The sequence below is a fragment of the Strix aluco genome, chromosome 11 (genome assembly GCF_031877795.1).
Source record: "Strix aluco isolate bStrAlu1 chromosome 11, bStrAlu1.hap1, whole genome shotgun sequence".
Taxonomy (NCBI): Eukaryota; Metazoa; Chordata; class Aves; order Strigiformes; family Strigidae; genus Strix; species Strix aluco.
The window spans coordinates 17,722,119-17,745,150 of NC_133941.1; the positions used below are offsets into that span (position 1 = coordinate 17,722,119).

Consider the following 23,032-nt stretch of genomic DNA (forward strand, 5'->3'; position numbering starts at 1 on the left):
TGTTGAGTTTTTAGTGTGTGTTGGAGAAGGACTTTAGAGAATGAGACCATATTAACATTATTTGACTATGCTCCTGGATCTAAATGGAAGCTTACCCTGTCTTCATTGGGTAACAGTATGTTAATATTGAAACGCAGTTGAGCTGAAAGGGTGTTAAGTTTACCAAGCATTTCTGAGTTTGCATTAAATTTATATCATGTTAGAGCAAGGTCTAATGTGATAATTGGTTTTGTGTAATGATTATGAAGATGCACATAGTTTGCATTAAGCTAAGATAATTTTTGATTATCACATTAATAAAAATGAATTGCAGAGGTGCCTTGTTTTCAATAGTTTTAGATCCTTTAACATATTATTTTAGGTCTGTTTGGATAACATTGTTACCACAGAAAAGGAACTAGACACTGTGGAAGTGCTAAAAGCTATTCAAAAAGCAAAGGAGGTGAAATACAAACTGAGCAACTCTGATAAAAAGGTGAGTTTGGTGCTGAGAGTAGAATGTGCTGTATACAAAAGCTTGCAAAAAGGCTTCAATTAGATCTAATAAAAATTCATTAAACTTTCCTTAGAATTAAAGTTTTTTACACTTTCTTTGTGCTTCAATGTGGGCCTCTTTTTCCTATTTAGTTTTCAGTGTAATTTCAGTAATTATCTGACCTTCCTTTTTGTGCTGGCTTGGGAGAGGGGAAGTGGGAGGAAAAGATAAAATGACTGAATGGTGTACACAGTGAATATGCAGTTGACCTTAAGAGCCATATTTTACATCTTGTACGAGTATTGCAGAGGTGTGATTTTTTTTTTTTTACTGCTTGTGATGCGAAATACTGAAATGACTTCCCTAAACTTTCTTATTGTAGGTGCTTAGCAGTGGGGAAAGAATCAGAAATTTGAATCCTCCTTGCCTTCTCTCGTGTGTGTCTGTGTGCTGTGTAGTTAGTCTTGTTTTGGTAATAAACTTATTATCAGAACCTGTCTGTCTCTAGAGTGTAGAAATCCTGGTTTCATTATCTTGTGGTTTGTGAAACTCGCTGCTAGTTTTGTCAATAGTTGTCAGTACAGTGATTAGTCAGTGATCAGAATGACTTTTCTAAATGAATTTATTAGTGGAATTCCATTTAGTGTGAAAATAGAAACTTCAAAGGATGTGACATGTCGTGTGTCGTGTCCTTCCCCCCCAAGAAAAAAAGCTGGCACTAACTTTCCTTTTACTAAAATTGAGAAAGCTTGCGTAGACTTATTTTAGTTCAGGATCTAATGTGTCCTGTGTATTTAGGTTTTTCTTTAATCACTGCATACTTTCTTTATTAGATCAGTGAGGACTCCAGGCTCACTGCTGCCAGCTCCAAATCAAACTGTTCTTCTCTTACTGTTCGTCCTTCCTCTCCCTCTCTGCCTCGTCCTGTCAGCTCCAGCCAAGGTAATCATGTATGTATCGTGCTGCTGGGCTGAGCCTCTTGGTTCTGCTTTTCTAAGCTGCATTGATATACATGAATATTATGTGCATGGATTATAGGGTTTATCAAGACAAAGCAGAAAGACCTGGTAGTATTGGCTTAGAAGGTGGAAGTTGTATGTATGTGAATCAGCAAAACTAACCTGTTCGCTGGAAGGTTGGGTACAGGACTACTTTTACTGCATTGTCCTGCAGAAATCACCAGCAGATGACTATGTATCTTTTCATAGTTTAGGTACGTGTCTTGATAGAAGACCGTGGCACGTATAGACATGTTTTAAAATTGCTTCTCTACTTGTTCTCAGTCTGCAAAATGTGAGCTCAAGTAGTATATGTTCCATTATTGCTTTTTCGCAAGAGCTGCATTTCTATCAAACCAGAAGGATAGAAAAAGGAGATAAGACAGTTGTGGGATTAGTGTTCTAGCTGAGCCTGTGATTTCAACACATCTGTTGTGAAAATAATCTGAAAATTATTTTTACTGTATGTTTCAAATAAGTGTGCCTGTTGCATTAGGAATTTAGAAGAATGACTTATCTTTCAGCTTTTGCAGGAGCCTTGTAAGTGTGATTTATGTGAATATTCACTTGTGACTGAGAAGAAGAGATAAAGATACTTTTTCTGCTTTTGCTTTTGCCTGATTGAAAACTTAAAGTGCAGTAGGATATGCATAGTGGGAGAAGACTTTGTAACCATTTAAAAGAGCAGGGATTATATTCTCAATAATTTGGGGTGGAACAGTTTACTCTTCCCAGTAAATCAGTAGATTGGTGGATGGAGGAGAGAAACATGCCTGAAAAGCTTGATCTTTGAAAAAAGTCCGCTGCTGTGATTTCTGCAAAATCAGTAGATGTTTCTGCAAAATGAGAGGTTTCTTAGTTCACTATAAAAATGAAATTGTTCTGACAGCATTTGAATAAAGGACAGACAACTTATATACAGATTTTGTTGCTGTTTATGTACTTCACTTGCCTTTTAGACCTTCTAGATCACTTTTCACCTGCAGATGAAATTTCAGTTTTTCCAAAATGAAGTCAATGCTTGCTTTAAAGTATTAAGCATTTAAGTTACAGGATTGAGACAGTCTGTCTATACAACAACCTGCAGTTTTATGTAGGACTAGCTGTAAAAACGCATGCTAACAATCACTGTGACTTTAAAAGTTATCTGTCAATAGTCTTTTTCTATTACAGTAAATGTTTAGGAGCAAATGAGTCTTGGGAGGAAAAAAAAAATCTCAGTCTTTCTTTCTGAAGTACTTGGGAGTTTTATAGAAAGCCTTGGTATAAGGTTGCTTTAGTAGAATCTTGGGGATGGCTTTTATAAATAATGGGAAAATGAGGACTAGGGCAAGCTATTTCTCATCTTTAACAATAGAAATTGATTGTTTGCTACATATCTAGCTATCAAGGGTTGTTTACAAAATACTGATTTTGAGAAATCTCTTCTTAAAAAATGAAAATATGCTGGGCAATTAGTTTCACTGCTAGACATTAAATCATGAATAATGGAATTAATTTCCTGATATGCTATTTCTATGAATTGTTTTCTCTGCAGTTTTTCTAGACACCATCTGTTTCCGTAACATATTATTCAAATTAAATGTCACTGGCAAATGGTTTATGGAAAAAGATTAAATATTTATATAGGAAACAGAAAACCAAGAATAATGCTGTCATGTTCTGTTTTTCCTGTCAGTTTGGGTTTCCTTCTTGCTAACACAGTATTTTGTTCAAGTAATAAATACCTCTTGTGTTTCCTCTGACTATGAGATGGTTTGATGTAATCTGTGAAATTTTACCATCAATCTAGAAAGATATATGCAGGAGTTTTTATGCTCAAGCCAGAAACATATTGACACTGTAGTTCTGTTCATTTGCCCACTTATATATGTGAGCTGGCTGGCTCAGTGGTAATACTGAAAATTGATTTGCTTTTTTGTGTCAGTGCAATGCTGTGAATATCAAAAAGGCAAAAAAGTCAAATCTCCCAGAGAATGTTGACCTCTATGCATTTGTAAGTTTTTACTGATGATTCAGCTTTGAACCTTTCAAAAAGGTTCTGAATAATGGGAGATAATCATCTTGAGTGCCATTTGGGGGGGTGAGCCTGGCTGAAGGTTTTACACAGATCTACTTGTTCAGTTGAAGCCTACAAAAATTTGAGAGAATGCTACAAAGTTTACAAAGAGTTCTCTGCTGTTTGCCAGCCTGGCAATGTTTGGGTAAAAGTAAGGGTTAGTATTAACAAAACTGACTAGTTCTGTTAAAACTGAATTATGTGAAGAATTCTTACACCAGATGTCGAAGTTTAAATTGATAGCTTGAAAAATGAAATTTAGCAGTCTTTAATGCAGCTTTCGGTGCAGTTAAAAATAATTCTGTAATTAGACTAAAATTCTGCCAGCTTTTGTTTGTCCTGGCTATTATGTGAAGATACACCCTTTAGCTTTAATGATTTATGATCAGATCTTGATTATATGATTTTATATGATTTTAATTCCTTTTGTTTGGCAGATACCAATGAGACATTCATTTTGGTTTACTTCAGTGATTTTAAGAGTTGTTTGTATTTGTTCTAGAAATAATTTGTGAAGGAACAGTCCTAGCCAGCAGTTTTTTGCAATCCAGTGGTTCGACTCCTACAGACCATACAGTTCCCCAGAGATGCTTTGAAATACAGGACTCCAGATGTAAAAATCAGGTAATTGCCATCCTTTATGGTGTTTTTAAAAGTGGTTTTCCAAGCTTATTTCTGATATTAAACTTCTGTTATAGTAATCCATAGCAAAGTTTTTTGGCTTCTCAGAACTATTGTAATGGAAAAGGAGATAGTCCCAAATTTGAGTCAGAGGGTTGGTCCACATTGTAAATTAAATGCCTAATCCAAGTTTGCCACAGTTGCAGAGAATTGGTGTCACTGTCATGACTTTGAGATGTTTACCCAGTATTAGTATCACAATCATGTAATACTCTCTTAGCTAAGACTTCTATATTACCAGTTTTTGGAAGGCGATTCTCTTAGTAGAGTAGAAAAACCTTCTTCCTTTCAATAGGTAATGGTCTTAATTTGTCTCCTTCAAGCTCCAGTTGTTTGATAACTTCTGAACTGTGATTTAATTTGTTGTATTGGAAACACTCTTCATGTGCATGGCTTCAAGGAATGAGACAGCAAAACTTGGGGGAATCTCTTCCTTTGTACCAGTGTAGTTGGTCTTTAAGTTCCTTTACCTTTCTGCCTCACTTTACACTATTTCAGTAAAAATTTGTAGTATGCTGAAATGTCTGTGGGTCACAGGTTGGATCTGTTCTCAAGTCAGCAGCAGAGTTTGTTCCTTTCCTGCCTTAATTGAATGCCCAACTTAGAGTCAACAGATAGTGTTTCAGGATCCTCAAATGATTCTCCCCCTCTACTCCACTCTCATGAGACCCTCTTGTGACCTCCCCCTTCAGTGCTGTGTCCAGCTCTGGGGCCCCCAATATCGACCTGCTGGAGCGTGTCCAGAGGAGGCCACGAAGATGCTCAGGGGGCTGGAGTACCTCCCCTATGAGGACAGGCTGAGAGAGTTGGGGTTGTTCAGCCTGCAGAAGGCTCTGGGGAGACCTTATAGTGGCCTTCCAGTACTTAAAGGGGCTACAGGAACGGTGGGGAGGGACTCTTTATCAGGGGGTGTAGGGATAGGACAAGGGTTAATGGTTTTAAACTGAACAAGGGTAGATTTATATATAAGGAAGAAATTCTCTGCTGCGAGGGTGTTAAGACACTGAAAGAGGTTGCCCAGAGATGTTGTGGATGCCCTGGCAGTGTTCAAGGCTTTGAGCAACCTGGTCTAGTGGAAGGTGCCCCTTGGGCGGGGGGGTTGGAACTAGATGATCTTGAAGATCCCTTTGGACCCAAACCATTCTATGATAGCTGTTCAGCTGCCCGTGAATACAAGTCAGGATTTGCAGTGAGTTGGCTAGTTTTAAAAAGTGCGAGCCAACATTAACTTTGCTTTTCATGTATGCTGAAGTCTGACAGCGGCTGTAAGTAGTTGAGATTTTCCTGTTGTTTTTTTCTTTGCCTCAGGCACCCGCCTCTCTATTGGATTCATGCAAAGAGTACGGAAGTGGTCATCACATGTGGTAAGCTAGATATAAGTTCTGGTTTAAATCCTTGTTAGCTTTTGGGTAATAATAGTAGATGCTGCTCTTTTAAACCTGGCCTTTAAGGCAAAACAGTTTCTGTCATCGTATGCTGCCTCTGGGTTTTTTGATCCAAAAAACCTGTAAAGATATGCTTATTAGGGATGGGAAATGGAAGACAAGTTAAGCATTTTGGTTTTTACCTTCTATATAATTACATGCTACCAGCCTTTAAAATCAATGGCTGTGTGCAGTACAAAGATGCTTTACAAAATTACACTGACTTAATTGTGGTAATGAGAGTAAACCTCAAAGTTCTGAGAAGCAACACCATGAACTGTAGGTAGCTATGACTGTTTTTAAACTCAAGCTTATACTTACTGTGGCTTATTTCTTTTGAAGTTTGGATCGTTCAGAGGAAGAATGCTGTGCGGTGCCCGACCCCTGTAACACTGTCATCTTGCCTTTTAATTGTATGTCGTACACTGCCACAAACCAAGATTTTATCCAGCACCTTTCTGCCTTGATAGTGCAGACTGTGCAGAGATCACCCCCCTCCTTTACAGAGAATAAAGGAAGTCCTCCAGGTGATACCAGAACCACTGACAAAGAAGATGGATATTTTGAAATGGGACTTCATGAAGGAGATCAGACTTTTGAGTTCAGCACTACTTCAGATACTCGGTCATCTGACAACATAGCAATGGAGAGTGTTGACATAGTCAAAATTCTCTGGAGTTTTTCTATTCACATTCATAAAGGACTCAAGCAGTTTGCTTCCTGTTTGGTTTTGACTGATGATATGCTAGCTGTGTTTGAGATTCCTCATCAGGAATTGAGAGGAAATTGCCAGCACATCCCTTCTGCCTTGAAATTAACGCTGTGTTTTCCATACACTGATCTAACAGAATTTGGCTTTCTCCTGCCAGAAATCTGTTTAACACTGAAGCTGAAAAACAGTGACAACTGCTTGCTTGTTGTTTCAGACTCCCAGAATCTTCAAGACTTTTATTCCTGTTTACACACGTGTTGCTCTCAACACTACACATCAGTGTTACCAAGCTCCACATTGTACTGTGGGAAAGCAAACCTCCAAGAGTTTCTCTGTCAGCTTATGGAATTGAATTGCATTTCAGCAGAAGATATTGAAATAAAAGGTTGTTTCCCAACATACCTTGTTTATGGGAGTAAAACCAGTGTTCAGAAAATCTTGCATCAACCGGAGTCAGCTGGCAAAAACAAAGAATGGTCAAAAAATATTTTGTGTTCTGCACTTTATTCTTCCGTGTATAAATCTTCTGACCAGGGTCCCTGTGTGGTCCATCCATGTTGGATATTTCTAACACCCCAGCATTTGTACATAGTAAAGGTGGATTTCAGTTTACTGCCAAGTAAATGGATAGGCACGGAAGAGTTGGGAAGTGTATTTAAACTGAATAGGATTCCGTTGGCATCACTTGTGCTGCATCCAACTCATAGTTCCATCCAGCAGAAGGGTTCATTTTTGGATGGGCATGTGCTGGAGTTGCTCGTTGGATACAGATTGGTTACAGCAGTGTTTGTTCTACCTCATGAGAAATTCCACTTCCTGAGAATCTACAGTCTTTTAAGGACACTCCTGCAGGATGTTAAGACTATTATTATTTTCAAAGCTTCAAGCAAATCAGATGCTATAAGAAATCACGTTGTGGAGGCAAACAGACATGGTCAGTCAGCAAGGTAACAATTCCCATAAAAGGTCTGTTGCACAGTGCTGAAGTTAATGTGGCCTAGCCAGTGTGTTTGCAGTTGTCATTGTAATTGGTTTTGCCCTGTAGTATTGAAGAAGTACTCTTTCATTCTGCTAGTCTGTAGTATGTATGAATGGTTATCCTGGACTGTACCTGTCTACCTTTTTTTGTTTGTTTTGTTTCACTGTTGCAACATAAAATGTGTTTTCTTATGGAACGAGACGTCCTATCTCATGTGCTTGCAGGCTGGGGTCATGGCAGATTGATAGCTATGCTCAAGATAAATCATTTAAACTATTAAGAATAGAAGTTGCCCTTTCCTAATTTCTGAATGAAATATGAAGTATTAATTCTTGTAGGGCAAGAGCTGTGTTTCCTTAAACTTTGATGTGTCTTCTGGATCTCTTCTAGCTTTTGCAAGCCTCATCTGATGCTGTCGTCTTTATATCCATCTGAATTTTTCATGCAGAAGATAACAGAAGATAACCAGATTCCTGTTCACCTTCATGTTTCTGTCTCTCTTCAGTATGTGGCTGGGCTCAAAGGAAATGCCCTAGTTGAGTTTTTCCATGGCAACATTGCAGAGGTATTGTGCCTAGCCCAAGTGTATAAAAAGACGCCTTGTGGCCTTTCAGTACTAGACAGTATTTTAAGAAGAACTTTCCTGATCAAACTTAAAAACAAGAGTTAGGCTCTGCAAAACCTGGAAGCATTTTGGTCAAAAACCTGTTTCTGTTACTCCGTTTTGGATTCTCCACTGCAGTGATTGGGATCCTGCTGAGCATATTTTGCTTTCAGGGATCCTTGATGCAGACCAGGAGAGTACATTAATGTATGTCTTGAAGATATGATTACTCAAAGAATGTTCCTATTTTTTCTTTAAAGTGGCAAAAGGAAAGAAAAATAACTGGAGTGGAATTATTTTGTGATGGTATCTAGCTAAATCAATAAGTGTCTTGACTCTTTTGTGTAATGTGAAGTGCATTAATACAACAACAATGGGCATGGCTGTAGGTACTCCTAATTTAATTAGATCAATTTAATGAGGTAAACTTTAGATAGTTTAATATATATAGATAATAATAAATTAGATAAATTTAATTAGATAAACCTAATTTCTGAAAAACAGATTTATAGTCTGTGTGGGGAACATCAAATTTAAAAGTACAAATCTTACCTTAAATTCATGATGTGGCTTTTTGAGTGATAAATCATTGCGGTCTGAGCGCAAATGTCAATTGAAAAGCTTATTGAGAAATAGAGACTTTTTTATTCCCTTACCTCACTTCCAAATCTCTTAAGTCAGCACGAGTTATAAATTGTGCTTCTCTTTACACTGGGAGAAGATGATAAAGAAAGTAGGCGACTCATCTGAGGATTCACAGTAAGCTCATCAAGCTAGAATCTGGGAAGATGCCTAGTTGGAACAGCAGCTGTAGTGGCAAGCTGTGCTTCTGTCCTCTCTTAAGGATCTTTGAATCCAACCCCTCAGTAGCATCTGAAGGCTCAATAAACTTGTTGAGGCTTGGAAGGCACTGCTCATCTGTTGATTAAAATTTTGTGTGCAGTGTCTGTTCTAGAAAGTCTTTCTTGTGTGCTAGATTTTTGTTTTTCTATTTTTGGTCAGAAAATAAGGAGTAATGAGACCACAACAGAAAAATAATTTTCTTATATAAACACCAGACATTTTCAGTAGACTGCTATTGTGCTCTTTGACTGTAGCATGTTCAGAGGCTTCTGATTTTGAAATTGTTTTTCTAGTAGTCTAAAGCTGCCTCTAAGGTGATGAAACTACCTGAAATACCAAAGTGTGCAAGTGATTTATGAAATACAATTTACATCTTAGGTGGAAAATGAAGAGTTGAGACATCTCATGTGGTCTTCAGTTCTGTTTTACAAAACTCCCAATGTGGAAGTGATGGCTTGTGTGCTTCTCTCAACAAAAGCTATTTACTTTCTGTTGGATGATTCTTTCATTCACGCTGATGAGCACCAGTCAGGTAAGATAGCTGTTTTGATCCTTTAATAAGGTTACTAGCTTAATTCCTGACTCTGTGTTTGTCTTCAGTTTAAGTACCACCTTTTGTTGATACTCTTACTTGGAAGTCCTAGTTGAGGGAGAGTGTGGCATAGTTTGCCATATGTGAAGCACTAGCATGAAGCTTTTATGTTCAAAAACCAGGGTCTTGAGTCATGGCTGCTTCTCAGAGTCTTCCATGTGCCATTGTATCCATGCTTTTCTCAGGTGTCATTTCATAGTCCCTAGCATCACCTGAGCAGCTAAAGGCCCTTTCGTAACCAAAATGATAAGTGAAGAGTAATGAAACTCATGGTGTGCATTCAGTTCATGCAAGTGGTTTGTTAATGTGTCTGCTGATTTAAATCTGTGATGTGACAGCTACTTTGAGAAACGCTGCTAACAAGGAGATTTGGTTGTATTTGTTGCTTGAGAAATAATTTGCCACTATTCCCACTTTTTTCCTAATTTCTTTCTCCGAGTGTGATATAGGTATAGAATTTTAATATAAAAATTATGCTTGTGGAAAGAAGAATAATTTTTTCTTTTGACTTTTTTATTGTATATCCTTTTTCAACAGATTTTTGGAACAAAGAAAACTCAGATTGTGAGAATAGTTCTTTCCACCTCTCTTGCTGCTTTGTGCTAAAACTTAATGACCTGCAATCAGTAAATGTTGGCCTGTTTGACCAGTACTTCAGGATTACTGGCGAGTACAACTTGTGCTTTAAGTTTTTCCAGTTCTATCTTGTCTTAGATGGATTTCTGTCTTTATTAGTGAAATGGAAGAGTATATTATTTTGTTGCTTCTTTTTCTTAGAAATTAAGTTAATGCAACATTGGTGCTCTACCAGTAGGCTGATAATACTGTCTTGCAACATCTTATAATTGAGATAACTGGGAAGCTTAATATCAATGAACTAATTGGTCCCACAAGTGATTTTAAAAATTCTCCTGTCTTAACAATGCATCAAAAAGAAAATCTGAAGACTTTCTTGTTGTTCTGAGGCACTGGCTTGCAATAAAGAGTAAAATCAAGGTACAGCCCATGTTGCAAATTGCGTAGTTGATGGTTGGCATTTTGAATGGAAAATGAGACGTTAAAGTTTACGAAAGATAATGTCAATTTCAAATTTAATGGAAATAACATGGGTAAATTTTCTGGGCTGGTGCTTTGCCTCGGTCCCACTACATGCAAGCCTTATGTTCCTGTGCTCTAAAATGCCTTCTAATTGTGTTGAGACCTCGATGGGGGGTGGGAAGGAGGGAATAATCCTTGTGGAAATGATTTAAAGTGACCTTACATATAACAAGTTCACAAAGAAAACTGAGGGCAGTTTTTTTTCTGTAAGGTAAATTGTAAAGATAATATGATAATAAAGTTGAACCCCTACAGCAATAGTTGAACAGTTAAATCATAACTCTACATCATATTTTAAATCAAGATGTATTATATTCTTTATTTTTGAGGGATATATAAGGATTCTATTATTCTTGGATTTGAAAGCTTTCTGAATGATGATGCATGTTCTCAGGTGAAATAATCCTCACAAGAAATCTTTCTTGGTGACAGTTGCATGTTGATTGAAGAAATTATGATTAATGCCACATACAGATTTGTGGATGGTTTATATTCTGTTTTCTCTTCAGGACACTCTGCAGATCATATAGTCACCTGCCTGACAAGAGACAGTTACAACACTCACACCTTCATGCAGCAGCTTATGGCAGTTCTGTCATTGCTTGCACGCACACCTTCACCTGAACCAGTAGATAAAGACTTCTACTCTGAATTTGGGAGTAAAAACACAGGTAAATGATCTTTTCTACATGTCATGAGTTATTTAGGCATCATACTTAGGCCATCTAAAGTGTACTGATTAAAAACTCTCTTGAGGGAACTCTATGCATCAGTTGTTTCCTATTTGATACTTTAACCAAACTCCCTGACTTTAATTCTTAAATGTGCCATATCTGAACAGAATTGTTAAATATAAACAGTCTTGCACATGTGAAATTAGTGATGTTTCCTAGAGTCCAGCAGAAATAGCACTTCCTATACAGTATTTTGGGGTGTGTACTGGTGTAGCTCCCGTTGCAAGGTTCAGCCTAACCTATAAAGTCTTGTAAGTCATCAAAGAACAGTGAAGGTAACAAAGTCTGAAGTTTACATTTTTTCTTTGCTTGGTCAAATAAGAATCCTGTCATTCTGTGAGAATGTAGTGAAAACTAGACTTTTTAAGGTGTTAGGGTTCAATTCCAATATCAGGTGAAACTTTTTTGCTTAGAATTCTGAAGCCAGTTGAAGGCATGAAATAAAATGTCACTTTCCTGAAGAATGATTGTTACTGTTTCAAGGAGTATAAGCCCAGAAAGTGCAAGGTTTGATGGGAAGTCATATCTTCTATTAGACCAATTGATTTATGTGAAAAAAGCATGCATGCTTTTTTCAAGCTTTGCTATGTTGTATTTCAGCACTTAACTTAGAGTGAGGGTCTGCAGTCTTACCTCCTGCCACTTCAGAATGTAGCACGGAACAGAGGAACATGCTCATCCAGTTCATGCCCTAAACTAGTTATGTGGTTAGAAATTTGCAGAAAAGTGTTTGTAATGCAAGGGAGACTCCAGCAGAGATCTGCAATCCAAATAAAATTATTTCAATATTGTATCTATTCATATATGGTTTTACTTAGATACAAAACTTGAATTATTCCAACTACAGCCAACTGTCAAAGGTTGTTGCTTATCCTGACGCATTAAGGTAAGCATTGTATAGCACTAAGTAGGAGTGTAATAATCTATGTTTCTTGCAGGAAAAATGGAGAATTATGAACTGATTCACTCTAGCAGAGTAAAGTTTATTTACCCAAATGAAGAGGAAATTGGGGACCTTGCCTTTCTAGTGGCAGAGAAGATGGATGGTTTGACTAATCTTCAGTCCCTCAACATCCTTCTGTATGTGTTGGCATTTCAAGTAAATCATGTTGAAGGATCTGCCCAAAACACTAGTTCACTTCAACCTAAAACACTTATATTAACCAGCTCTGATTTGTTCCTCTTTGATGAAGATTATATCAGTTACCCACTACCTGAATTTGCTAAGGAGCCACCAAAGAGAGATAAATATCGGCTTGCAGATGGAAGACGAATCCGGGATTTAGATAGAGTACTTATGGGTTATCAGACATATCCACAGGCCCTTACATTTGTGTTTGATGATGTTCATAATCAGGATCTGATGCAGAATTTAACACTGGATCACTTTGGAGAAACTGATGGTGCCCCAAAGGGAAATGCTAAACAAGAAGGCATCAAGAGCAGAGAGATCCAGTGGTACCTCTTTATCCCCAGTGCAGAAAGCAGGGAGAAATTAATTTCGTTGCTTGCAAGACAGTGGGAGATCCTCTGTGGTAGGGAACTGCCTTTGGAACTCACTGGGTAGTTATTGCACAGCTAAGTGATTTCAGTCTCTACTATAAGGTAAAGCACAGTGTTTAGATAGCACCTGTCACATTCTGTTTTTTTAATAAGGAGCTGACCTGGACTCCCTTGCTCCCTAGTGCAGTGAACATTTAATAGTACATAGAAATATTCTGAGGTGTTAATTAGGAACTGAACTTCTTGTAAAGTATTTTTTATGCAATAGTATATAATGAAAAAAATCATGAGACATCCTGGGAAACTGTATGGAAAAATTAAGGAGTCAACACTAGATATGCTGTTGTCTAGGGCTGTTAAGGTTTCTGTGATTTTTCTGTATATATAAGTCTTGCTGTTCTATACAAATTCTAATGTGTAAATAAGGGTAAATGCTTGTGTATGTTCAAGTGCAATGTTCTTTGTACAAGAAGTATTTTGGGTATGCTGCTAATGCTTATTATTTAATGATCTTAGTTTTACAGATGATTTTCTTTGAGGCCAAATGTAATTATTTGCTGCCAATCATAAACTTAGCAGTAAAATTTGATCCACAAGCAGGTAACAAATTTTCATATGAAATTATTTTCATGGGCATTCTTTTTCCTTATCCTAGGATAAAGAATTACCTGTTAAAGATCCACTCAGTATTGTCTTGAAAGTGGAAATACCCAACATGGGTATGTGAGCATTTTGTCAGCAAATAATGAATTTGTATCTCTGAACACAAAGTCTTTCTTTTGCCTATCTTGTCAATACAAATAAAGTGTAATTTGACAGTTTTCTTTTGGCCTTGTCTTTATTCAAGCTTATCTTGTGTTTACAGGATACCATATGGCAGTTCAGCAGCACAGATTATGTTCCTAGAGTGTGTTGTAAAGTATGAAATATGCAGCAAGATGAAAGAAGAAAATAGTTTATTCTACTATGGCAAGCTTGTACTGATCCAGAAATAGAGCTGAGTCATGGAAACTGAGGATCTGCAGCTTCTAAACACAATTTAAGGAGGATTTATTTTAACTACTTTTGCTTCTGCATCAGATATTAGGGATTTGCTTTCCAAGCTGTCATCTTTAACTTGAATATTACTGTGCCTAACAAGTTTTAGCCTCCCCCAAGACAGTACTTGCTATTATGAAGACAAATACTGAGACTTTGAAAAAGACTGTTCTAGGTCTACTGGGATTAAGAAGGGAAGAATAGTTTCAATAAATGCATGTTAGCTGATGTTGCTTAAAACTGATATTCTTTAAACGTACAAAAATTTAGGTTGGAAGAGACCTGGAGGTCTCACAGGGTAAACTTCAAACAGATTGCTCAGGGCCTGGCCCAAACAAGTTTTGAGTTTTCTCCAAGAATGGTAAGTCAACAGTGGCCCTGGGAATTTGGTGGTTCCATTGAGTATTTTTCCATGCTGTTGAGGAGCTTGGCTGTGCTCTTTGGGTTCCAGATGCCAGGAATGTTGCAGTCAGTGCAAGGATGACAAAAACACAGGCAGCCAAAGTCAAATTGTATTGCAGGATGCAGTGGAGTTCCCTAAGCAACCAAAGAGGTGAGGAGTGTTACTTGAGTGCTGCTCTGTTCACAGTTGAGCCTCTCTCAGGCTTAGAGTGAACTGAACAATTAAGGTAGGTACTATAGACTCTTGGGGAAAACTAAATTTTCCTGTACTTTGGAGGTATTCTATTCCCTGAAATCTCAAGGACACTTATGTTCATTTAAGCTTAATTATCATTAAGTAGAAAATGAATTTCTAAAATAAAATCCTAGGGATAATATAATTAAAAGCTTAGGTCTTCACTAGTTATTTCCAAAGTAAAGCTGTTAATCACTTATTTGTAATTCTTGTAGGTAACGCTTAAAAGGAACTTGTGGCAACTTGAATAGTCGGATCTGTGAGCATTTGAGAACTTAGCAGATGAACAGATCATTTACAATATGGTTTATGGTTTAAGTGAATGCAAAGGGAATCTGTAATGAGTCCTTTGGAACTGCCTGGGATTTGAGCCAACATGAGTAGATATCTCTGCCTCTCATGCTAGGGGTTATACTTGTCATTGTTTCTGGATGTTGACTCTGCTTCTATCTTATTTGTAAGGCCTGTCCTGGGTCGTGCCCTGTGCTTGAGACAGACCTGCGTTCTGTTTCTAAGCATCTTTTGTAAAGCCCAACTGTTCAAATGTATTTTAATACACTACTGTATATCATAGAATCATGTATTAGAGTAAGCAAGGATAATCCTCTGCTTGTTACATAGTTTGAGCAGTCAAGGTCTCTTTTCAGATTTTATTGCAGGAAGAACACAGCTGTAATTAAACTTGAAATTCTTTTAAGTCAACAGCTGTTTAAAACATTAAACCTGTCTGTTTGGATCAGGTTAATAATCCAGGAAGCAGGTACAATTCTCCCTTGATCTTGGTAAACACTGATCACATTTTAAGATGAACAAAATGTTCAATAATTCATCAGATATGTACTGCAGTATTTCTTCATTCTTCCATTAAGTATCTCATCTATGGTGCTATCAGAATTGTTTATTTTCAGGGCATTTTTTTCAACAAATAATCTTTTATACTCTGCTAGGTAAAGCATAGGCTGTGCAGAGCAAAGTGTTTTCCCTGACACTTTAGCTCTTTTTCATTTTTACATGGAAAAAAAACCCCACGACCCAACAAACCCAAGAGAAAAACCCACAAAACAAGAAATCCCCCTCTCTCCTGCACCAGATACCTGATCCCCTGCTCTTTTGCCCACATTAAAACCTGCTGGAGTTAGTGCTTTGTGGGTGCAAATTTCTGTTTACTTAAATGCACAAACTGAAAAATTTTATTTGCGGTCATTCCTCAGCACTAGCCTGTTGTCTTTATTGTCTTTATTCTAACGTAATCTTTTGTTTCTAAATATAGCAATTTATTTAAATGAGTTTTCCTTGAAAATGCACAATCCTTCATTGTGAACTTTATGAATTGGCTGATTGTTCCATTTCATAAAAGATTTCTCAGCTTTCCACAATTAGTTTCTACAGAAAGTTCTGCAAAATTAAGTAGCTTTGTAAGTGGTTGTGGTCACATAAACCAGTTTTGATTTCTTCTCTTTTTGCAAGAGTGCTATGAAGCCCTGCATGCGTATTTCTTTGTCTTTAGTAATCCTTTGTACTCAGATCTTTTACAGCTTCCAACCCTTGTTCAATATTAAGACAAAATTTGAGTAGCTAAAGTTATGACCACATGCATGTGTAGGCAGGTGGGGAGACCTTTTTCAGGAAAGTATCTCCTAAACCATCTTAGATTTCCATAGTCTGGCTTTGCAGCTGATGTAGATGTGTGTCACCCTAGGAAGACCCATGCAATTAATGTTCAGTGACATCTGCTGAGGATGTGGCCAAAGGTTTTAAAACTTCCCTTGTATTACAATTGAAAAATTGTAAATGAATCTCATTAGGAAGGAAAGTAAATGAGGTGCCAATCTGAGCTAAACTGTGTTTTCTTTGCAAGAAGAAATGACAGTGTGACCTGCACCTTCTCTGTGTCCATTCCCATGCTGCTTTCATAGCACTCTGATCTGCCTGGCTGCAGATGGACTGAACATCAGCCCCTTTGACTTGCCTTCCTGTTCTTGTCAGCTTTGATAAGGAGTTTTTTTTTTAAAAAAAAAATTGAAGTAACACAAAATGGTGCTTTTCCTTGCTTGAATGTCTCTGATCAAAAAGTTTACCTCTGCGGTATTAATCTTCAAATATACCAAATCTTAAGCGGAGAAGCAGCTATGTGAAGAAAAGCATGAAGTTGTGGTTCAGAACAGACTACAAACTTCTGTTTCCTGCTGTCTACCTGATAATGAAGGACATTTAGTAACTTGGAAAGCTGAAAATTGATGTGGAAAAAGGGGGAATATGAAACTCATTAGACAAGGTGCTAAAGAAATATTGTGGCCAACACTGGAAAAACCCACCTGAATAGGTGCATAAAGAATAATAGCCAGAGTTGGTAAGCTGAGTGCTATGCCCTAAGGTCTCTGAGAGGGCATGATGAGAACTCTCAGCATCTCTGAGCTTGTTGAAAATGCTGAGATAGTGGGATCCCCACTCATTTCCATCATGCTGTTCTCGGGCAGGCACTTCAATGCAATCCTTGGCAAACTGTTTGCTATAGCTTTAGTCAAGCTTGTTATAGGCCCATTCTATGCCTTATTGATAACAATACGTGAAGGATGAACAGTACCACGATGGGAAAACACACTGCCTGTTTGGTTATGCTGATGTGAGAAGGTGCTGAGTTTCAATAGCTCAGCCTGTTTGTTCAAACAGTTTTACTCAGACTTCTAATTTCTGTTGAATATCCATGGGGAGTTTAGTGCCTGATCTCCCAGTGCAATCCCAGAGCACTGCTTAATAGATGGGAAAGGTACAAAAGTAAAACCAAGAGATGGAAGTATGTAGCAGGTTTTTGGTGCAGGAGCATATGTAAAGGAACTGGGAGTCAATAGCAATAAATAGACCAGGACTTACAGCATTTATGTACTGACATTTGTACTGCTGCCCTTCGAGGTTTTGAACTAACAGGATGCGAGCAGCTGCAATAATTTCTTCCTGAATCGCATGACAGCATTGTGCTCAGCTCTACCTGTCTGCTTGGAATTGGATCGTTGCATGTGTGCATGTGTGAGAGAGATAAACAGACTATTTGCTGTGTGACCCTTCTGGTTTTTTGCTTTTATCAGCAAACTCTTAAATTCCTGTTCCTTCTGACTTGCCAAGAGAAAAAAAAACACAACAAACCCAACAAACCAAAAAAGTAGGATTGTGTCCTAGCCTCTGCACCAAGAGCCTCAGAGGTGTGTTCAGTAGGTGTGGTGCAGCTGGCCCTCTTCCTACACACAAGCACTTCTGGTTTGGTCTGTTTAATCCTTTGCTAGTACCTCTTCAGACTCACAGCCTTCTTATGCTCTTACAATTCAGAGTGAAGAGGCTTTATGTTCTTTCCCAGAAGAGTGTAATGAAAGTCCATTTCTCTCTGGAGGTAACCAAATGGTCAGCTCCCACAGAAGCTGTGTGGCAAGGCAGACTGGATGGTAAATCATTTGTCTCGGCTCTGTAATTTCAGTAAAGATTGCTTAAACAAAAGATTTCAATAGCAGGAAATTGCCCAAGCTAGCCAGGGCTGCACGCACTTCACAGAGAAGGGCTGGTGACCCAGCATTTTAAAATGCAGCGTGTGACACAGGCAAGGAGGCTGGAAAAGTTCATAGCTATATCCTTTGCCTTTACCCAGGCGACTTTTTTTTTCCCATGGAACAGGTTGAGTAGTTTTTGCCAGCAGTTTCTCAACTCTGAATGTTAATGTGTTCACAAAAAAAAATGCCAGGTCTTAGCTAAGTTACTTTAGAGGACTCAACCTTTCAACAATATATAAAGCAGTAAGACATGAGTGAGGAGAAAATCTTGAGCGCTGCTGCTTGTCAACAATCTTCTGACAATTCAGGAGACTGAGACCACAAGGTAAATTACTAGTGTTTTGCAGAAGTCATCTGTGTCAGAGCCAGAAGTTGAAGATGATGCTTCCGAGACCCATGTCTGTGACTCCAACTGCTAAACCAGCCTTCTGCTGTGTGGGCAGGAGACACTGACTGATAAGTCAACCTCCATGCTTTCTAAAACAAACAAAAGCCCATGTGCTAAACCTCACAGATAAACACACTAGCAGACAGTTGACAACGCCTACTGTACATTTTAAAATTGGATTTGTATGATCCTGTTTCAATCAAACATTGACTAGGACGTGAATGAAACCCTTCTACCCTGCCTGCACGGGGCCATTTGTCATCACATCCTTAAAAGTCTTGCCTATAAATTTTCCCTTTGAAGGTTTTTTCCCCCAGTTTTCCTGTCTCACATATTCCTTTAATTGCTAGTGACATAGCAGGTCCTGTGGCTTAACTCTCAATGCACTACTGGATATTTCCTCAAAATTCTGGACAGTTTAGAAGCAATTAGATGTTGAGTTCTCTGACAGATCTCAGGATCTTGCTTTGTGGGACTTTGGGGGATTGAAATTTTGTGCAGACTCCTGCGTATAGGAGCTGGACTTGTATAGAAATGAGTGAGGGAATGTTTTTTTTTTATTTATTCAGTTTTGAAGGGTATTGGACAGAACAGTGGAATCAAAAAATTGATCCAGTGTATTTTGTCTCTAAGGCACAAGCTTTTTATTGATGTCATCCATGAGAGAATTCATCTGTCTGCCTAGGAGGCATACATCTATCAGAAGATAGCAGGAACAGTGTAAGCGGAGCAGTAATTTGTGTTCATTTTGCCAGTTTTGCCCCCTGTGCTCTTTCCATGCAGGTGTTGACATCTTTGGTGATACTGCGAGGACTGCCACTGTGAGCATGTTGGCATCTTTCCACTGTGCACTGAGCATTATTAATGACTCTTGGCCACCCATTAATTTGGAGGTGGTTGGTGTTTCACCTTCTCACTAATTCCCAGATCCAAAGTTGATGCGGGTTTTGGTGTTCCAGCAGCAGTGATCAGCAAAGTTTCTGTTCTCTCAGAGCAGTTCATGCGCAGTGGCTGAAACATGCTGTCTCTGCTGCTCGATCAGGAAAGCAGCATCTGAGGACAGATGATCTTTTGATTTTTCAGCTTATGCTCTGCTGCTGTGCAACGGCACTACTGAGAGTTTGCAATTTTAGCCTGTATATTGCTGTTGTATTGCTTGCGTTTAACTGAGGTATAGTTAGTTAAGACAGCTCACAGTGAACCTTTTGATGTTGCTGTGAATCTGATTTGTTTAATTCAGACAGGAATTTCACCAAGCCTTTGTCTCCCTTCCTAGTTTCCTTGCAGTAGGTCAGATACAGTGATGATAAGCAGCAGTGGAAAGCCTTGGAATCAGTCTCTGTGTGTCCTTTTTCCCCTGTACCATTTTCAGTGTTGAGCCATTTAGAAAATGGTCTGAAGATTCATTAAAAGATGCCCATGCCTCTTCAAGTGCCTCAGGGTAAGCTATTTCACCTTAAAAGCTTATCAGTTACCCGTGGATGCCCAGTACTGGCAGCTTAATCCCTACGTCATATAGCCAGCTCTTGGAAAAACCATCAACAAGCAGTCAACATCCTTCTAGGCTGGCTGTTTTAGCTGAGTATGCCTAACAGGTAGCATGGAGCAGAGAAGCAGTCGTCTTCTGTTACATGGCCAGTCTAGTACCATGACTGTAGGGAAAGAAAGCATTGTACGCTTCCATAGAAGCTTACAAGAATGTCCCCACTGTCCATTTGCGACTTTGCCATCCCACCAGAACTGGTCTGAGCTATGTTGCCTTTGCCTCATTTCACAGATCTGCGGTACCAAATGGTTTCCAGAGCTGTGTGAACCCTCTGGCCTTGACAGAGTGGCCGTCTGTTGGGCAGCGATAGTCCCAGGGTTGTAGTTGTCCTGTAACAGGACAAGTGGGCTGAGTCGCCAGTGAGCTGTGGGCTGGTACTTCTCACATGGGTTGCAGTGGATGGTTGTGTGCCTTATCTGCTTCCTGTTAGCGCAGGATATATAATAGTGCTGGTTGTTCATCATGCTGGCTGTCTCTGTAGGATGGAGGAAGAGGTAAAGCACAACTAACAGCACTGGTAAGTATAGCAGTTCTTATATACTTTACATGTTAGCAGATGTATCTTTGCGTGTATGCAGGTGGGCAAAAAAATATTAATGCTCTCATTTATGTAAACACAAGAATAGCTTCCTATCCTGGTTTCATTTAGGCACCTTCATGTGCTATTAATGGATCAATAATTAAGAGATCCCTTATTGTTCAGTAGGATTTGTTACTAACAGAAACAGTCCTTAGACTGCTCGATACAGTGGGTTCTCTTGGTAGTGTAGGGAGACAAAGTGCATGTAAAATCTGTTGATAATCAGTTCTTGGTTGGTGGTAATGCTCAAAAGGAGAAAATAAATTGGCTAGCATGTATTTTTTTTTTTTAATCCAATTTTGGGACTTTCCCATGCTGAGTGCTATGGAGGTCCTCCTTGGATTCAGCAAGCTGTCAGCAGAGTGTTCATAAAATTATATATTTTGCTATTGCTGCCATAGCACCTGCAAAATGTGATGCTTTTCTTGCTGAGAAACTCAAATATTTTGAATAAGTATCAAAGCTTACCCAAAGTGCTCAATTGATTGATACAATGTGCTTACATAATTGCTCTGAAGTGCAGCAGGTCCCTCACATTGCTTTATTCGTGTGTACTTTGGGATAGGGGATGGTTGGGTCTACCTTCTGTTTGAGGCATTGTGGACATATTAACATTGATGATAAAAGGAAATTAACTTACTCTGCATGAATTCATGGTATTTAAGTTTGCCCATTGGGTTTGCCTTCAGTTAAGCATACGGTTAACCTCATTCCAATTAGTTGAAAACTAAGGATTTCCTTCCTTCTGTTTTGAACTGATATGTAAGAGGAAATCCGTAGATGTTCCTGTTTTCAGTAGACCTTTTAGTAAGGAGTTCTGCTTGTGCATTTAAAAAAAGAATAGAAAGAAAGAAAAAGGTGGTATTGATTCAGACATAACACTAGAAGTAGCAGATCCACTTCTGAAGGTTTTGCAGCCAAAGAGCACAGTGCAAAAATGCTCTCTCCCTGTTTACTTTTAACCTCTGGTTTGTCTTGGATCTGATTCTTAGTAGGCGGTCTTATCTTACAGAAATTGCAGTCTCTATCGCCACCCCTTTTGTAGAAAGGGTCCTGCCTGTAAAAGCATGAAAATGCATCCTCCTGGGTTGCTGTTTTTCTTCTTAGCAGCATGCTTCACTCCCACAGCTGACTGCCAGAGTCAGAAGGTAAGTCTCTGAGTCTTTGTTTAAATGTTCATTGAACAGTTCTTCATATTTGGACAGTTGCATGTTATGAAACAGTGCTCCCCAAAACTACTTTTTTCATTTACATTTAGTTAGGTGCAGAATAGCATCCACAATTAAACTTTAGGACTGTAAGGTATTTTCTCTGCTTCTGGGTGTGGGTATGTGTGTAGTCTAAACTGAGGAACTAAAAATAAGGTTGAAGGGAGCTGCTTGAGTTTTAGATCAGATTAAATTTGTGTTTATGTTCAGCATTGAACGTGAAAGTAGCAATATGAAAGGAATATACTCAGCATTTTTTTCTTCCACTATTTTCAGTACATGGGAGCTTAGCATCAGTCAGGATGGGTCCATAAGTTTCCTAGGAGAATTTTATAAAAATTTTTTTTAAAATCTCATCAAATTGTTGCTTTGCAACAGGGTAAATACCTTTGTTTCAAGTACGTTTCCCAGCAGCTCCCCAGTGAGGAGTGTGGAAAACTTCCTATTTTGTTTTGATTTTGTTTCAATTTTGTTGATTATCTTCCAATTCCTTTATCTCTGTTCTTGTCTTTAGCAGCAGCATCTAGAAGAACGTATGATGCCTTTGTAGATTTGTTGTCTAGGCTCCATGGTGAGGCATCCCATTTTCTGCAGGCTAGAATTCACACTAATATTGTCTTCTGCCATTGCCCTTCTTGTGTCCTGCTGTTGGAGGAATGAACTGGCCTACAAAGTCAGAATTTGTGTGGGGCATTTGGAAATCTTATTCCCTGGGGATCTGAGCTATGGAAGGGTTGTCTTGAGTGACAAAGAGGGGCCTTGCAGGGAGTGGACAGACCCTGTGCTGAGGAAGGTGTGTGTGAGTCTGAAAGACTTAATTTAGAAAAAGCCAGAGCACTGAAGAGATGCTTCAGTGTCAGAACTTTGCGTGGAAACTTTTGTATAGACCCTTTCATCACAGGGCTATGAATGACTAATAAGAATACAAATAAGGTAAGAACCTCGTGAACCTTTAGGCTTGTAGGATCATTAAGGTGACTTGAGCACAAACATGAAGAAGTGTCTACTGGTGGCTTTTATTTGTCTGGAGGCATGGGTTCTATCTAGGCAGGTGGGTTCCAGTATAGTAGTGCGTTCAGAGGCATGGGCTCACATCTTCAGCTGGTGGAAGTGGAAATGGTCTCTTCACTTTGAGACACTGTGTTGATTTCTATAATCACTGAGGTGTCTGGCTTGGTGTGAAGCAGTTAAAATATCAGGTAATGAGTACCCACTCACAGAGAAGTGAAATGAAACCTCTGGAACAGTTTGTTTAATCCAGGAAAAATAAGTCCCTTTTAGAGGTTTTTTTTTTCTCCAAAAGGTTCCCTCTTTTTGGAGAAAGAGAAGAACCATTTGAAAGGTTATAATGGGTGGTAAGCAAAAATAGAGGTCTAATAAAGTCTTCTCTGATAGTT

At 38.6% G+C, this 23,032-nt stretch overlaps 2 protein-coding genes across 5 annotated transcripts in view; both read left to right on the plus strand.

The window, feature by feature from the left end:
* Positions 1 to 13,523, plus strand: part of NISCH (nischarin) — a 32,263-nt gene extending 18,740 nt beyond the window's left edge. The window contains exons 12-21 of one of the 3 annotated variants that reach the window (XM_074836384.1): positions 362 to 475; positions 1,309 to 1,417; positions 4,035 to 4,156; positions 5,522 to 5,577; positions 5,980 to 7,296; positions 7,719 to 7,893; positions 9,154 to 9,307; positions 9,905 to 10,033; positions 10,975 to 11,136; positions 12,138 to 13,523. In XM_074836384.1, the coding sequence (XP_074692485.1) occupies positions 362 to 475; positions 1,309 to 1,417; positions 4,035 to 4,156; positions 5,522 to 5,577; positions 5,980 to 7,296; positions 7,719 to 7,893; positions 9,154 to 9,307; positions 9,905 to 10,033; positions 10,975 to 11,136; positions 12,138 to 12,766 (2,967 nt within the window). In that variant the 3' untranslated portion in view covers positions 12,767 to 13,523. Of the gene's footprint in view, positions 1 to 361; positions 476 to 1,308; positions 1,426 to 4,034; positions 4,157 to 5,521; positions 5,578 to 5,979; positions 7,297 to 7,718; positions 7,894 to 9,153; positions 9,308 to 9,904; positions 10,034 to 10,974; positions 11,137 to 12,137 lie in introns of those variants that run through there. The other 2 variants (XR_012624731.1, XR_012624732.1) reach the window with 2 other exon arrangements.
* Positions 13,524 to 14,207: 684 nt separating this feature from the next.
* The window catches only part of STAB1 (stabilin 1), a 65,912-nt gene continuing 57,087 nt past the window's right edge, over positions 14,208 to 23,032 (plus strand). Inside the window, exons 1-2 of one of the 2 annotated variants that reach the window (XM_074836387.1) lie at positions 14,208 to 14,293; positions 21,440 to 21,575. In XM_074836387.1, the coding sequence (XP_074692488.1) occupies positions 21,495 to 21,575 (81 nt within the window). In that variant the 5' untranslated portion in view covers positions 14,208 to 14,293; positions 21,440 to 21,494. Of the gene's footprint in view, positions 14,294 to 20,194; positions 20,365 to 21,439; positions 21,576 to 23,032 lie in introns of those variants that run through there. The other variant, XM_074836386.1, reaches the window with a different exon arrangement.